This window comes from Camelus ferus, chromosome 3, assembly GCF_009834535.1.
Source record: "Camelus ferus isolate YT-003-E chromosome 3, BCGSAC_Cfer_1.0, whole genome shotgun sequence".
In the NCBI taxonomy this organism is placed as follows: Eukaryota; Metazoa; Chordata; class Mammalia; order Artiodactyla; family Camelidae; genus Camelus; species Camelus ferus.
In genome coordinates this window covers 73902642-73920797 of record NC_045698.1, presented here as the reverse complement: position 1 = coordinate 73920797, position 18156 = coordinate 73902642, and the positions used below count along the sequence as shown (strand labels likewise).

The 18156-nt window shown below is 35.3% G+C and overlaps 1 protein-coding gene across 3 annotated transcripts in view; it reads left to right on the top strand.

The window, feature by feature from the left end:
- Positions 1-18156, top strand: part of FBXL17 (F-box and leucine rich repeat protein 17) — a 439173-nt gene that overhangs the window by 288450 nt on the left and 132567 nt on the right. For all 3 annotated transcript variants that reach the window (XM_032476466.1, XM_006195859.3, XM_032476467.1), the window contains one exon: positions 3924-4000. In XM_032476466.1, coding sequence (XP_032332357.1) covers positions 3924-4000 — 77 coding nt within the window. The remainder of the gene's footprint in view (positions 1-3923; positions 4001-18156) is intronic.

Genomic DNA, 18156 nt, shown 5'->3' with positions numbered 1-18156 from the left:
TTGCTTTTCATATTTCGTCAAATGTTTCAGGTGCATTTTAGAACATTATCAAAAGCAAGTGAGCATAAAATCACATTATTACAAAAAATAATTCTGGATGCTTTGGGTATTTTGGAGCAGGTTTTCTGGCCCTTTTCAGTATTCTAAAGGAGTTTATATATATGTACTCAACAGTTGTTACTCAAGAATTTACAATGGTTGCAATTTTTTTTTCATTCTCTTTAGAATCCTGCCAAAACATAAAAGCAAGAAAATAATCTGAGGGGAGGCAATTCAGAATGAACTAAAATCTATTTAATTGAACCTAGGACATTTGATTGGAGAAATTTTTCATCTAGGCCCTCATTTTTTATAAAGAATTATGATGTGTGGCTCTGAAGAAGATAGGTGGTGGTTCTGTGGTTTCAGGGAGGTGAGACTAGAATGTATGTCTTCTTATTCTTCTCACCCTCTTGTTAAGACATGTCTCCCCTTGTTTGTCAGAACTCGGGAAGATGGTTTAGAAGGCTTGTGTTTGATGTTCACAGGCTGCTTTAACAATACTTGATATTCCTCTGTGTTTTCCCACTATGCCATATTCCTATATTATGAATGTGTTCTTGATAATCTTATAGATTATTACTTTCCCTAAGAATATTGTTCTTTTCCTCAGTTTTATAATCCTTAGGTTGTCATGCATGAAATAGGAAATCTTTGAATGTACTGACCCATAGAGAATGTTGGTCATATGGTTTTCTGAGCTTTATCCTTAGGGATGGTGGGAATGGGGTAGGGGAATGAATGGAAAAAATGTAAATCCTGGATTCTGAGTTTACAGACTCATGGCCTGCCCCTGGGGACAAAGCTATAATTTATCATTGAGATTAATGAATATTCTCATATTCTGTATCTGTGAGTAGGAGAGGGGCTATAGAAGAAAAGGTTTTAAATGTGGTCTTTTGTTCTTTTATTTTCCTTCTCACTTATAGACTATGACTTTGCAGACATTTCTCTCTTTTTTTGGTACCCTTTTTAAATACTCTGTAAAAATTTATACCTGTAGTCAAAAAGTTTAAATAATTAGTAAGTTTTATCATCTTGTTTGTTGCCTGCATACAGTGTATGCAGCAAACTGGGAAATGCTCTGATGGTAATACACTAGGTCATGACTACAGCCAAGACTCTTAAAACAGAGAGAATTATTTACAGTCACTGTGGTCCACAGCATTGTGTTGTGTTAGAGTACTTCCTGTAAATATACTCTAGAATGCACTCCAAAGTTTCACGAGGAGAGGACAGTCACCAGCCATGGTCTCTCATCATGGCCTGCTATCAGTGCAAGCCGCCTGGGAAACTAGACCTACACTAATCAAAGGGTTTCAGACACTAGTGAGGGACCTGAGGTGGGGTTCCATTTGCACCAATTTGCAGTAACAGGATAATACAAACCACTTTCATTTTCAACTCTGAAGGTGATAGCTGTTTTACCTCGGTATTTGAACCACTCAATTTGGTGTATTAATATGATACTGAATTTCAGTCCATGTTCACAGAACTTGGGGCTTCCCTCCTCAAATATCACATCTGTGAATGAGATGATATTTAAATTTTAAAAAGTGAAATTTTGCTAAAATTATTCCAAAGAATGGGGTTTTTTCTTCAATGAATTCTTATTTGAGGAATAGTTCTATGTTGTGCATAACTTACAGCACATTGGCTGTGATTACAGGGTAGTTAGAAGTATTCAGAAAACTTCATGTAACTGAGCTTTCAAAAACAGAGCAAAAATCCAAGGTGGTCTTTTGTCAAAGCAAAGTGCTTTTCTTTTATATTTCTCTTTTTATGTCTAAAAGATATAGACTGTTTATTTCTGAATCATGTGTTATCTCTTGGCTTTTGCCTCTTGAATAAGCTAAATACATTTGTGATATCTATTCATAATAACTGTTCTCTGTCATGTAGGGAGGAACCTGACGCTCATGGCCTTTCATCAGTTTTAGGACAGTTTCCATCCAGTGATTGATTATCTTATTTTATGTGAATACCAGTTCTTGTTGCCTATGAAATAGCATTTGATCTGGCTTGTACAGTGAAATCAATTTGTGTTATTTGCTGTCTGTAGTCTGCTGTGTGTGTCTTTAATGTTCACATGTACTTGCAGCATATCTGATACAGAATCGAGTGGCAGGGACACAAATAGGATATTGTATTTGTTTAGAGTTTTTCCATAATCATATATAGAAGCAGGTACTTTGAAAAGACCATGAGACCAAAATAAATGATATGAACATTATTTTTGCACTAATTTACTTCATTTTGTGGTGGTAATACAAAATGGCAGTTGCTGCTAGCTTTTTTGGTAGGTGATGGAGAACAGTCAGCTATGACTCTTTGATATGTCCAAAAGTAGACTTAAAAAAATACTATGATACTGTAATCATCTGGGGACTTTATTTTTATTCTTAGCATGTGAAAATTAGTTTTTAAAGTTTATAAAACATGGTTGTTGCCTGTAATGTTTCATTTCTGCTTTTATTTTTCCTTTTTTATGAGTTTATTCAAATTTAACATTGAAGCCAAATGATATGGAATTAAGTTTAAAAATTTCCCTTTATAATGAACTGTATCAATCATAATTACATTGTTACTGTTTTAAGTTGTCTGTTGTAGTCATGAAAGTGCTTATCCATTTTTATCATAAATCTTTTTTTAAAAAATACCCCCAAAAGAATGTTTATTCAGTTATTCTGAGGAACTTAGAAATGTTTATCATTCCATTAGAACAATATTCTATAAAATATTTTTAAAAGAAAAATATGTCTTCTCTAAACTAATTTAACCTTCAGTAATGAATTATGTGAAGTAAAATTGTATAAAATTCCCTGACATTTTATGAAGATACCTACAAATAATCCAGACAGCAAATAAAATATCTGAAAGACAGAGATGGATACTCACTAATTTTTTGATGGATTATACACATAGGTATCAAATTACTTGATCCTTACTTCCTAGAAAAGGTTAACGACTCTTTTTGCTTTTACCCTTTTACTTAACTATTATTTATAAAGATTAAAACAGAGACTGCATTGAAGGATGCATATGCCTATGTGTCAGTATGACTCCATAGGTTTTTCTGATATTATAGGGGACTGAGACACCAAATGGATAGCATTGTTAATCATTCTTTTTAAAGTTCATTCAATTGTGTACTACCTTTTCCACTATGGCTGTTAGAGCAGAGTGTGCCAGTCAAAAACCTTTTAACTTAAATGAAACTAGGGAGGACTTTAAATCTTACGTATCTATATCTCTTTTGTCAAAATGGTCCCTGTGTATGCAACACTTCATTTAAAACATTAAGAATAACACGTTTTAAAGTAAGAGATTTTAAAGTTCTTACATGTACAGATTTTTCTTTGCTCTTTAATCAATATGTTATACATTTGTAAAACCTATTTTTATGTTGAATAAAACTTCACAAAAATATGTATTGTAGTGTTATCAAGCTCTATCATTAATAATTGAACCGTGAGCAACATTAGCATCCACTTATAATGACCATTCATCTATATTCTACAGTTTCATTATAGTTATTTTATTATGTAAATGATATATGTTCATTATGTAGCCCATGTTTACTAGTTTTTTATTACCAAATATAACATTACTCTTAAAAGAATCTCTCTTTTTCATCACTTTGGTTTTAAAAGCTGCACTAGTCCTAAATGTATTTAATTAAAGTTGTGTGGGTATTAGAGCACTTGAGTTTAAAGCAGGGAATATAATACCTTTCCCTGAAGCACCTTGAAAGAGGTTTGTTGAAAGAAGAGAGCTGTGGTGTTCGTCTGATGCTGACCTCTTCCCGTTACAATCACGGCCAAACTTTGGCTGATTTAACTTGAAACCCACTAGTGTAACTCACCACTTTTTGTGTATTTCAGGTGTGTGGAGGTCATCGCCAAGGAAGGACAAAACCTGAAAGAGCTGTATTTGGTGTCCTGTAAAATCACAGATTATGGTATGTAATGAGCCATTATCCTAATCATTTTCAAGAATTCAGAGGTACAGAATCTTTGAAAGCTTTTTTAAAAGAAATCAAAAGCTACTATCTCATAGAGTCATAGAGACTATTTATCTTTTCTTGTACTAACTCTGATCATACCCCCCAAATCAAGAAATCATGAGAATAAGAACCAGAGTAAAAAGAACGTATGTATATCAGTGTATTACCGCACTTAATCATACACACATATGCGCATATGCACATTCACATAGGATTAAGAAGTGCGGCTAAAGTTGCTGTACAATGAAAATGAATATCGGGATAATTAAATATTTGATATAATAAATATAACTAAAGAAATTATTACATTGAGTTGATTTGCTTAATTTAAGGTCATGTAAAATGCATTCCTGCTGACATTCGAAATGCCAATCTTGTTAATGCTTTAAATTCTTTAAAGCATTGGGAAATTACAATAGGAAGTATAAATATATAGGAAGTAAACGATATACATTTGTTTGTAAGATTTTAAATTATCTTGATTTTAAATATCCCTTTAAAGTGGAGAAATACAAGTTGTTTTATAAAAACATGGAAAGTATGAAATCATCCTGTTGGAGTAATGAAGGATAATAACTTAGTCTTTCTTTTTTTGTTCTGCTTTATATATTTTTCCTAATAATTTGCATATTTAATCTAAATATAGAGTTTTAACCAGATATTTGGCTTATGGAAACTAACATGGTTTCCTTTTCTGTTTTCTGATTTTTTAATTTATTTGTTTAAATTGGAGAATATACTTTCTACCTTGAAGGAAACTAATAATCCATTAAGTTTTTATTGTTAACTCTGACACATGCTAATAAATGACTCCAATACCTAGGATGTCATACTAACCATCTGCCTTGGGTGGAAGAGTTGTATTTTATTAGCTGCCAAATTCATCCTTTGTTAAAACTCTACCAAAGCTATAATAAAAAATCAAAAATAACATAGAAAAGATTTGGCTTAAAAATAACCCTAATTTCTTTTCAGAGTTTATTTTTTGAGAATGGTAAATGTCTTGCATGGATTTATCCATAATATTTCTGGGTTGTTGATTTTCTTCTAATTATATCATGAGAAAGGAGTGTCTTGATATATTTTTTTTCCCTTGTAGTTTGTTTTTTGGTTTGACGTATTATATCACCACTTAGATACAGCTCTAAAACCTCCGATATCTCCCTGTTGTCTAGGCCTTAGAGAAAAACAGGGCATATCCTCAGTACCTGTGGATTTGTTAATTAACTAGTAGTACATTCATTCATTCCAGCTTTTCACTTGGCATTCAAGGTCCTTTATCATTAGTCCCCTTCCTGCTGTTCCAACCTCATTTTATATTTCTCCCTTTCACCTGTTTGCTGTCAACGTCAGATTGCTAATTACCAGGAGAGCTATAGATTAAGTTCCTTAGAATGAACTCTTCAATGTCCTGCAATGGAAAACGTTACGAAAATTATACACTCTGTTCTAGTACCTGTTAAGTTAGCCAGTGCAAAGAAATGTTCCAGAAGGTATGGAAAAGACAAAAAGCTTTGCACTTGGGACAGATCTGGGATCAAGTTCTGTCTTTGTTCTTTGTTCTTTGACATTAGGGAAGTTCCCTCACATCTCTGAGGCTGTTTCCTCATTTGTAAATTGGGGAAATAGTATTTGACTTCATGCTCCTGTGTGTACTGGTACCCATTCTAAAGATCAGCACAATGTATACTGCTGAGAAAATTTGCTTTCCTGCAGGAGGGGGACAGAGCAAAGATTCAAGCAAGATTCTTTCACCGTCTTTCCTTTCCTCAGAAGGAAGGTCTTGAAAGAGGCTTTTGTTGTCATTGTTGCTATTGTTTACTGTTATTATTTATTTCTGTTGTTTAGCGATTTTCTCATGTTCTGGTGTTGTGAGATTTTAGGATGTTTTTTCTCTCAGTGAGGTGAAAACTATGTTAAAACTCCACTCATGTGGTTTGCGTTTATTCATATCTCTGAATTATTTAGGTCAGTGGTTCTCAACCCTCTCTGCACATTAGGATCATGTGGTGAGTTTCTAAGGCATAATGATAATGCTCGAACTTTACACAAGACTAATTACATCAGAATTTCTAGGAGGTGGGACCCAGGCCATAAAACCTGCATAAGTGACATTAATGTCAGCCGAAGTTGAGAACCACTGATCAAGTCCAGCTGAGAGGAATGCGAAGTGAAGATTTTGAGGGCTTACCTCCTCCACAGTAATGAAAAATCCATCACAGTTTTTTCGTACCTCATTCCCTCCAGGTTTCAGGCTCTCTGTCTGCCCCACCCCTCTCTTCCTTCTTTCCTGAGATTTCAGATATTCAAAGGATTTATAGTGAAAGTCTCTGTGTGTCACATGTTGGTTTGTTCTTCAAAATGTTGGGGCATAACTGAGGACGAGGGGGAAATGCCAAGAGTGTATGAGATTGTACTATAATTGCTACTTGATTATAAAATTGAAAGAAATTACTGAACGTAAGCTCATCTTTTTTCCCCTGGTGCCATGCCAATAACATGTGAACAATTTTTGTCAAAAGGACAGCAAGAAGGATTATTCATTGTAACCAGAGAAACAGCATTGTTCTTGGAAAGAACTGCTCTGCTGGGGAGGCTGTCCGTGATCCCTTGTCCTGTGTTGATTATAAATTTTAAGAAGGAAAAGCAAATGCTTCTTTCCTTCTTTAACTGGATAACTAGAGACACATTCTGTAGGACTTTTTGATTACTGAGGCAACTTAGAAATTATAAAATCTGATGTACACCTGATACTGGAGGATTTCATCCTTCAAGAGACGACTCCCTAATTCTGCTTCTGATTGCTTTACTCGAATTCCAGCTAGTCTCCTCCTCATCTCCTCTGTCTCTGGTGCTGTGTTTGGCCCTGCTTTGTGTACAGAATATTGAGATTTTTAATGGTTTTTACAGAATGCATGGATTCAGAAAGAGCAGCTCGCCTGGCATATCATTTGTAATTTTTGTCAAGATTCTCACAGATGTTGAATGTGGTATTATGGTACTGAGCAACACCTGGCCAGGCTGCTATGAAGTTATGTTCATTTTAATTGATACATGATACAGTTTTCATGAAGAAAACTATCATCCTAATAGGCTTCTTATTTCCCAAATTGAACATAGATCTTTATGGTAAAAGATAGCAATTATAAACAAATCAATAATTCAGGCACAGCTAAATGGAAAACACAGTCTTGGGAAGTTGCTCACTAAAGAGAAATTTAATATTGTCACTATTCTATCACTAAAGAAATAAATGCTTTAGTCTGTCTCAAGGAAAAAGGCTCAAACTTAGGAGTTGGAGAGTTAGGTTAGAATTCCAGTGTTGCCTCTTCTTTCCTTTGTGACCTTGAGCAGACCTCTTTACTTAACCTCCTAGTTTTGTCATCTGTTAAGTACGTGATGATATATACCATAAAAGGTAGAGAAAGTGAACGTAAAACATCTGTGTCATGCCTGGTGGTGTAGTGGATACTCAATAATTGGCAGTTCTCATAATCACAGAATTATCTCTTTGAAGAAGAATCAAGCCTCCTTCTCCTCCAAGTGTGGCTTTCTGTTTGTGGGAGTCATTATCTAGAAATTTGACCTGCGTTAGTCTACCTGCCTAGCTGACTTCCATACCTAAGCTGTCTATCTGAACAAGATTTTTATTAGGAGGAAATAAAAAGAAAGACGCAGCAAAAAGTTTAAAATTTTAAATTTGCCTCCCTGTCTTAGGTTTCTTCCCTGTCTCTTCTCTATGTTACCTTCATTTTTGTTTAGATAATTTTCTCTCATCTCCCCTTAAGCTTTTCTTTGTTCTTACAATCATGTGTCAACTGATAATTTCCAATCTACCTTTCTGTTCACCTTCACTTTTCTGTTGAAAATTCTCCTCCTTTGGAAAAGTGTATCCTTAGGATTAAAAGGAAGACAAGGAGTAGAAATCAGCTTGTATCATTCAAGCCTACAGAGGTCAGAGCCAGTCTCACTCGGGCTGCAAGGCACAGAACATGTGATGTAATAAATGGGATGGAAGAATAAAGCTCTGATCTCCGTTAGTGTCTCCATAGTGAGGGTTACCCGTGTGACCCTGGGTCAGGGAGCAGTTACAAAAAGGACCCAGGTTTCCTCCTGGGCTGTTATCACAATTCCTTTGACTTTAGCACTCCCAAGGGCCCTTAAAATACACTCGAAGGGATATCTTTTTGCTCCCCATCTCAAGTTGTCAGATAACCTCTAACTAAAGAGGACTGTAAACACTCAACTACTGACATGATGTTTGGGGCCTACAAGATCACTGACAAGCCACAGGCTCACTCTGGGCGGCTCCACCTCGCCCTCTGCCTCTCCCACGGGCCCTGGGGCTGCGCTCCCAGGACGGTCCTCGGTCCTTGGCTGCCCCTTGCTCTGCTTACCAGTGCTCTTATGCCTGATCTGGGACTTTGAAACCTAACTCCAAAACAAAGCTTGCCATGAAAGCTTTTGGGTTGCTTTGGGCAAAAGGTCTTCCAAGACAAGGAGGTCACTGTTCCTGAGGTTATCATGTGAGATGTCATTTCAGTTGGCCTGCCACACGACCGACATGAAATATATTCATTCTGTCAACACATATTGTTTCAGCACCTACTACGTGCTGGTTCTGTGCTACATGCAGAGCAAGTCGTTTCTACCGTCCTGGAGCTTTCGTTTTGGTGATATCCAGAGGACAGGGCTAGCCTGCTTATTAAAAAAAAAAAAGAGGGAAGAAAAAAAAAGGGGGAAAAAAAAAGGTAATGTGTCTCCTTCCAGACAAGAAGAATGGTAGGGAGTGCCTTCTGACATTAATCTTTGCTTTGGCCTAACCCATGCTTCACCCAGCCTTTTTGACCTTCTAACGCTATTGAAAGATTTATAGGTTGTATGTTCACTACCTCTTATTGGGATACCAGGCCTCTTTAGCTATGAGTTAATCCAAAATGGGATCCGGGCTACATTATCAGAGTAAGCACACCGAAGAAACAAAAAGAAATCCCCACAGGCATTCTGGGTTACACCAGTGTCAAGGGTGTTTCTTTCTTTTTTTTTTTTTTTTTTCTTTTCTTGCCAAACCAACACTGAAATTATTCAAGAAAAGCATCTTATACCAAAAATACTTTTGCTTTTTATTATATCATCTTACTTTTCATATTATTAGATATGCATCACATACAGTGATGTTCCATTTAAAAGTAAATTCTCTCTCTTTTTTTCCCTTTAATGTTTGTTTCATTTTCAAATTGTATTTCAAACTGCTCCCAGATTGCTGGGTAAGATTCAGCTCCTTTTGTCACCAGGAATAACTCTAATAGTTGTAAAGTGACAGAGAAGAACTTTAGAAAATACATTTGCAAGTCAAAAAGAATGTCTTATTGTTTACTGTTGATTATTCACGCTTTCTCTCCTTTCTATCATTTAAATATAGATAGCTTTTATTGTCTCTAACAAAATAGTACTAAATTGCTAAATCTTCTATTGTTGCAAATTTCCCTTGCTTATGTGTCCATCCTAAAAGTTATTTTTATCCACTTGTAATTCTTTATTTCATTCCTGGAGTTCCTCACTACTAGATTTATATGTCTACTGTTGTACTTTTAGTGAGTTCTCTTTTTTCTTTCTTTTCAGTGTTGGTCATGATTTTTCACCAGAAATTTGGAATTTAATTATAATTTTTTCTAAATGCTTTTTTTTTTCTGCTCAACAGTAAAGAAGTTGTTGACTTTCTTCCCTATTTCCTAGGTCATCCTAAGACTGCAGGTGTATAACCCTGAAATAAAAGACTAAACCTTAACAATGCTTATCATAGTAGACTTGCCCTAAGTGACCACATTTCAAATCTATTGAGAATCACTTCTTAAAACATTTCTGCAAGAAAAGTCTCCCATAATCAGTTCAAAGCCCAACTCTAGTTTCATATAGAGTTTTTTCCAATTAAGAAATCTTCTCACCTACATTTAAAAGGCTAGTGAACTGATTACTGTGCTTGCCCCTGAACTTTCTTATACCTCCAAATACATTAATGTTGTTGCTCCAAATTAACTTATTAATTTTTATAACTGAATACTAAATTTCTATACTTAACAGAATTAATAACAAATATTAACATTCCCACTTTCCTTTTCTCAATTAGTTTTAGCATTTCTAAAATATAGTATTTGATTTTAATTTTAACTGTTTTTAACATCAATCTTTTGACAGAGTCCTATTATAGATAAAAGGGATTTGTCTCAACTCACATAAGAAGTTATTTTTCAGAGTTCCTGTTTTTAACCCTCATTGCTTAGTACCCTTGAGTATTCAGACTAGGGACCTGTTTTCCTTGAACTATGCTGTGGTATAAATAGTCATTATTGATCATGATCAGTATTTTATTGGTGATGAGTAGATCTAAAAGAGACTGCAGTGAACACCAAGATAACTACAATAATACTAGATTTCCAGTAGCCCACAAAAGAAACAATTTCCTAATTTTTAAAATTTCTTGAAAATAGATGTCTTGAGTAGTAGTGAGCTCTCTATTACAAGAGTTATGCAAACTGAGATAATCTCTTAAAAAGAATGTGGAAAGATAGAAGTACTGTGTAAGGAATTGACCTATATAACGTTTAAATTTCTTTTTAATCCTGGGATGTATGCTGGACTTGTTCCATTTTTGTTTCATTCAGCAAATGTTTCCTGTATGTGTGCTGGCTCTGTGCTGTGGAGAATACAGAGATGGGTGAGAAGTACTTGGAGAAAGAAGATAAAAGCAGTTGAAAATGTTTTCCAATCTATTAGGCAGTATGATGGTGTCAAATAAGAAAGATGGGCTCTATGAGATGTCAGGGCTCAGGAGGACAGTATCATGAGTGATTGAACTCTTTGGGAAAGGATTTTTGGTGGAAGAGGGATGGGAGGACCGAGATGAGAAGGAAGGGCATTTGAGGTAGGAGAGCCCGAGGACAGGCTCAGAGCAAGAACAGGTGTCTGAAAGGATGAGTTTGTATGCGTTGGTTAATCTAAAGAAAGAACAGAAATCATCCAAAGTGATTACGTGCACACACGGGCAAATTTTGAAGAAACCTTATGAAAATATTCTAGTTGAAAATTCAGGGTAAGTTCCAACTTTCATCTCAACTTTTCCTGTCTTATTCACCATTCCCATGGTAACAACTTCACATAACATATATAAAAGGAAACACTACTTTGGGTTCTAACTACTAATCAAGTACTCAGTTCAACTGAAAGAAGTCGAATGTAAATTTTCATAATAATAATAATAATAGAATAGTTAACATGAATGGAGCTTTTTCTGTGGGCATTATTCATTTAAGCCCCTTAATGGCCCACTTTAGATGGGTACTGTTAATATTCAAGTTTACAGATGTGGAGACTGAGGCCAAGAATGCTCACATAGTTTGTGAGTAACAGTATGTAATAGCCTCAATATTAAATCAGTCTCTTTGATAATCACTCATAGGTCAGTGATGTGCTTAGCAGTATTTATTACTAGAAAGCTTCGTTGGATTTTCCCAGTTGTTGAAGCTTAAAAAATATAACTGAATCCCATGATACCATGTTTGTCCATCTGTATATAAAAAAACAATGTCACAAGGCAGCTACCCCATGAGATCTAATTATTTAGTTATAGAATTTAAATAGGTTTAACGTGCTTATACCCTGTAACTCTGTTGTGCTGACACCATATGTCAGTGGCACTCTGAGTAAACATTCCGTAGCTGGGAGGTAGAGATACTCATTGATAATCAGTGTGTGTTCCTGTCTTCTACAAATGTTTTCTTAGTAATTTCAGAACCATATATAATTCTTCATGAGTTAACATTTTTTCTTATGCTCTCTTTCTAAATTCTTACAAAAAACTTACAAAGGAAGTAGAAATATTATTCCTCTTTTTGAAGAGATGAGAAAATTGAGCCCAGACAAGTTTTAATTAATCAGTGAAACTGGAACTATAATCTCCCCAGTCCAAATTGTTTACTGGATGATGTGCACATCAATTCTTAAATTTCTCTGATTTTTATATAGAAATGAGTACTTCGTGTAAACGGTCCTCTAAAAGCCATTTTAGCTAATACTAAATGACATGACTTCATAGCTGTTTTTTAAAGTACAGAAAACATTTCTAGAGTTGCACAGTGTACCAGTCTCAAAAACATAAGCAATTATTCTCTTCTTTAAAGTTAGTCTTCCTTAAACCTGAGCTCAGAAGTTCCCGGGGCCTCAGTGTCATCATCTACCTCAGTTGCCCATTACGTTTCTTCCCTTAGGAGAGCCTCTTCTAAGAACGTTCTCTGGGATGTCAAAACCGAACCCTCAGCATGGCTGGGCTGCCTGCCTCCTTTATGCTCTTAAACTTCAGTGCTCCTCATTTGCTGAGATCTCCTGAAGAGTAGGAGCAGAAAGGGGGTAAGGCCCCAAGGGCTGCATCTCTTCCTTCCAAAGCCTTAAGCCTTATCTCCTTCACCTACAAGTGCTCTCTTAGGGCCTTACTTTCTCCTTAAGATAATTTTGCCCTCCCGAGCTGTGTGTTTGACTAAATCTCCTTCACTATTTACTGGTTAATTAGCCTACTCAAGACACTTGGCATCTGATTTATTTGGTTGGGGGGGGGCTCAAAACAAAATAAACATCTGCCAAGTTTTCCTTTAGAAACTGATAGTAACACAGCAAAATATAAATTAAACATTGAAGTAATCGATTTTACTGTATGTTTCTCACTAATTAGGCTCACATTATTGTATCCACTACCACTGGTAGGATTAAGCCTTACCAGACATTCTTTCTCTTTTTATTCATTAGCAGGCCTTCCTTATATTAAGAGCAGCTTTCCTTTATTGACTTCTTGGTTTATTTGAATTAAATTTATATAGGTAAGGAAGGAATAATACATGATTCTTTCTCTTTACTTACTAGTTTTCAAAATATTAATTTGGTTTCCACTATCCTCCATAGGTGACCAATAAGGAGTTGTTGTTGTTTTGGTTTAATTTTCATTATAAAGTCAATAATCCATGGCAGTTATTTTTCTGTGGATACTCAGATTGTCCTGTCTTTGGTAGTAGGGGCTTCTTCAGGCCTTATGTCCTTTTGACACAGACTGGTTGTGTCGAGATTTACCAAACTAATCTTGTACATTTCATGTTGGAGACGTGGTATCTGCTGTTTTTCTAAAGAACTTTGGTTCTTTAAATGAATTAAGCTTTTTAAAAAAAAACTTTATCTTCTAAGTCTGCTCTGTACTCTGAATCCTTTATCACTGTATTTTCTGCCTATTAGTCCTCCAGCTTAGAAGCTATTTTAGATCTCATCACAAGTCTAACCTTTCCATTACAACTCAGCAACATCCGCCTCCCCACCTGGTTTTAAAGAATCCTCATTTAGGGATTCCCAAAGCACTAGAAACTTCTAGTTCCTTGCACAAGCATACCTTGTTTTATTGACCTTAGCTTTATTGCCATTTGTAGATATTGCGGTTTTTCCAAATTGAAGGTTTGTGGCAACCATTTACCAAGCAGGTCTGTCAGTGCCGTTTTCCCCACCAACATTTGCTCACTTTGTGTCTCTATGTCACATTTTGGTAATTTTCATAATATTTGAAACTTTTTCATTATTATTATATTTCTTATGATGATCTGTGATCAGTAATCTTTGATGTTACTGCTATGACTCACTGAAGGCTCAGACGATGTTTAGCATTTTTTAGTAATAAAGTGTATTTTAAGTTATATACATTGTTTTTTAAAGATATAATGCTATTGCACACTTGATAGACCATATATAGTATAAACATAACTTCTATATGCACTGAAACAAAAAAAAAGTTCGTGTGACTCTCTTTAGTGCAGTATTCACTTCATTATAGTGATCTGAAACCGAACCTGATACATCTCCGAGGTGTGCCTATATCCAACACTCTCTTAATTTTACTGACATTTTCTGCTTTTGGAGAAATTAGGGGTAGAACTTGGGAAAGAGAAGTAGTTTTACGTTTTGGCTACCCATCCACTTCCTGAGGAATTCCTTCTGATTTTGTTTGTCTCAGATTTTCTGCATTTGTTTTAAGTAACTACTAAAATTGGTCCCCTTGGACCCATTTGGAAATAAGTAGAAAAGTGTCCAAACTGTATGTGTTACTTAATCTCATTCAGGGGATTTCGAACTTCCTTGTCCTACAGTGAAAAATACATTTTGTATTTAAAGTGCTTGTTGGACTTTCACTAAAGTGATTCCATCACTTACTAGAAAGACCAGCTGTTTGAACAATGCTGCTTTAGTTCAACTTCTTCGAAGTATAGTTAAGAACTAGAACTGTCAGTCAATGGCCTGCTTAAGAGTAGAAAACTGCTGTATGTCCTTGGTACAAAAAGGACACCGTTCTTCTAGAACATTTGATGCCCAAACTCATCAAATCCAATATGTTGATCTTATATGTGAAATAAAGAGTTAATATTCCCTTCATCTCACATCTTTGGGAGTAAGAGAATCGAACAGATTCTCATTATGATTTCACTTTAAGATAGATATTAAATGGGACTTTCTCCTGAGGCAAAAAGGTAGTTCGGTTAATTTAATTTCCTAATTAAATAAATCAGGCTTACTTGTAACTTAAATATTAAACTATTCATTTTAACCCTTATCCTAAAACATTCCCTTGGCTTTTTAAGACTCAGTCAATTAGAATTTATCTGTCAAGTGTGTTCATTTTCTTGCGTTTATCTGCATGACATTAAGTAAATAGTTTGAACTTTTCAACTTCTCAAACAATTGTGTTGAGTTTGACGTGGTTGATCCAGCCCGTGCGCCTCTGATGCCGTGTAAGCCAAATGCCCGAAAGCAACTTGTCTTTCATTAAGAATGACTGAGTGTGGGCAGAGAAAAGGAGATTTTAAAAATTAGAAATAAGAAGCAAACAAAAGAAAACTCTGTCTTCAGGGAGTTATGATACTTTCTTACATATATATATATATATATATATATATATATATATATATATATATATATATATATATCTTCTTAAAATGAACTACCTTCGTACTGATATAATGTAAATTTTGCTTGTCAAAATACTTTTTATGATAAATAATTCTTAGGAGCAGAAAAATATGTGGAAAACTAGCCAAGCACTATTTAATGATTGATACTTGTAATATATGTTTTAATCATCTCTATCTCTTTCTTAGGTTACATTTCCCTGGGTTTTTATTTATTTATTTATTTTTTCTTTCTTTCTGCTTTCCTCTTTCTGCTTTCCTCACATATGGCTCTAGGATCTTCTCCAAGAAAGCAGTTTTGCTTTGAAGATATTTTATTTCCTGTCATAAAGGATTCCTCTGTTCTTTTAGATTTAAAAATCACAATACTGCCCTCATAGGACCCAGCCCCTTTCCCACCCTCTCTTTGAGAATCTCTTCGAAGTCAGCCTTGGAAGGTCAGATTTGGAGATGTGAAGTCCAGGGATGTTTCTCTGGGGTACTGAGGATGAGACAGTCATGCAGGAAGCAGCGTATAACTAAGACAGAACCATCTAGAATGACAGTTTCTGAACATACTTGAGAATATATTTGAAATTTTAAGTTATTTGTATCCTATAATAACCCCAATCTTTTTTTGGGGGGTAGTAATTAGGTTGTTTGTTTGTTTGTTTGTTTATTTAATGGAGGTACTGGGTTCAATCCCCAGTACCTTGTGCATGCTAAGCACGTGCTTTTCCACTGAGCTATACCCTCCCCCGTCACAAAACTTCTTTTGAATGAGTAAGATTACAGTGGTCCCCCCCTTATTCATGATTTCAATTACCCATGGTCAACTGTGGTCTGAAAATATTAAACAGAAAACTCCAGAAATAAACAATTCATAAGTTTTAAATTATGTGCCTTTCTGAGTAGCATGATGAAATCTCACTCCATCTGGCTTCATCCTACCTGCGAGGCAAATCATCCTTTTACCCTATGTATCCAGGCTGCATACTCAACCCACCCATTAGTCACTTAGTAGCCCCCTCAGTTAATGGACTGATTGTTGTGGTATCACAATGCTTGTGTTCATCTAACCCCTATTTTATTTAATAATGACCCCAAAGTTGCAAAAGTAATGGTGCTCGCAATTTGAATAATCTTCTACTGTGCCTAATTTGGAAACTAAACTTTATCCATAGGCATGTATGTATAGGAGAAAGCATAGTATACACGGGGTTCAGTGGTATCCAAGGTTTCAGGCGTCCTCTGGGGGTCTTGGAATGTATTCCCCACAGATAAGGAAGGACAACTGTTTTATATATATATGGATGATAACAATTATATATTATAATAGCATATATGTGGTATAAATAAGATTCAAGCCAATTTTGAAAAGCAATAAGGAACATAACATTTCAGTTCTACAAAATAAATGAAGAGTTTGAAATTCAATCAGTCCTATTTTATGTTGAGGCAAATGTACTTGGCTTTTTTTGAGAATCATACCTTCTGCTCTGGTTTACATAAGAAATTGGGTGAAATCCTCTAAAGCATTCGTTTTCAACTTTGCCGTTACAACACACCTTGCAATCAAGGTTTCAAAACGATTTTCTTTCTAAAAGATTATAAATTAGAACAGATTCAGTGATTTCTTCTTTTCACTCACTTGGATTCTGATAATATTTTCTTGAGTGGCAGGAAGAGATGAGTTTAGCAGGCATGCTGAATTGTGCACATAATTTGTGGCGGCTTCATTGTCATAGCCTTTGGTGTGGTATGGTATACCAATATTATTTACACGCTTATGGATGTATTATTATGAGGGCCAGTCCTCCACTCACCATGGGTATATCCCCCCCAAATTTCCGTCATGATCTTTTACTTCTACAGTACTTGGGGGCTAGAGCAAATTCAAAATGTGCACAAGTATGTCCTGCACTTTTCAATATTATCCATCACATTCATCAATCTGTAGGGGAAAACACTGATTCTGAAGCTGGGGGTACTGAGGATAAATAGGGCCCCACACACAACACAAACCTGAAGAAAGACATTCCCCCATACACAAAAAGTATGCGGAAAGGCAAATTATGTGGTAAAAGCCTTTTAATACTTATGCTGCTTTTCTGACGTAGCTCATAATTCATCTTTTTGTTAAATAGAATGTTGGTTTGAAATCTACTCTGTTTTCTCAGATTTATGAAAAAATATAATTATTATTTTTAATTTTTTTCAAGATGATCTTTTTAATAGCCTACAGAGCATATACTTTTAAGTTATTTATTTGAAGATATAACATTTAAATTAGACACCTACTGTAACTTCTTAAGGTTTCCTGATCTATCGCAAGGCTCCATAAAACAGTTTTACATGCAGTGGGCTCTACAAACATTTACGTCTTTTTTTTTTTTTTTTTTTTGCAACTTTAGGAAACCAGTTGAAATTTTTAGAATTAGACTTGGGAGCTGTGTCGTGTATTTTTGGACTATTACAAATCTATCTAAATCTACAACCTGCTAGGAAAGATCGAATCCCTTCCCGCTTGTGATTTGTAATATATGATTTCTGTGGACTTGAGTCTGTCTCACAAATGCATTTAGTATTTTCTGAACTGAGCTTCTGTTCTACACCGGGCAGGTTTCTAACTGTGCGTGTTCAGTCCACTGATTGACTGACTGAGAGCCAAATTATTCTCGCTAACACATACTCAGTTCCCTACTACTATAGAAAAGATGGACTCCAGGGCAAAAATTGGACCCTCCTAACAAAGCTTGCTTTCTGCCACTAGTAATACTTACCCAGTGAATGAAAATTCAGTGACCTATATTCTTCCATTTAAATCCTTAAAAATTTAAATTAAAACTTTGTCAACAGTAATTCTAACCATACTGAGGCAAAAAGAGCGTTCCCTGCAATCTGGCTGCACTAAATGTAATTCATAACTATCAAAAATCAGTTTTCTGTGCATAACTTTTAAGAACACTCCTGATGTCTTGAAAATTCCATGCAATTTTCTTTAAAAGTTGGTTTGGAATGCCACTGTGCATCTTGAAGCCCACATACAGTGAGTTAAATTACAGCAATAGCATATTTCTCAAGCACCATATAGTTGCAAATCCTTTATCCTGAAGTACATAGTAAAGGATTTTCTCCTTGAAC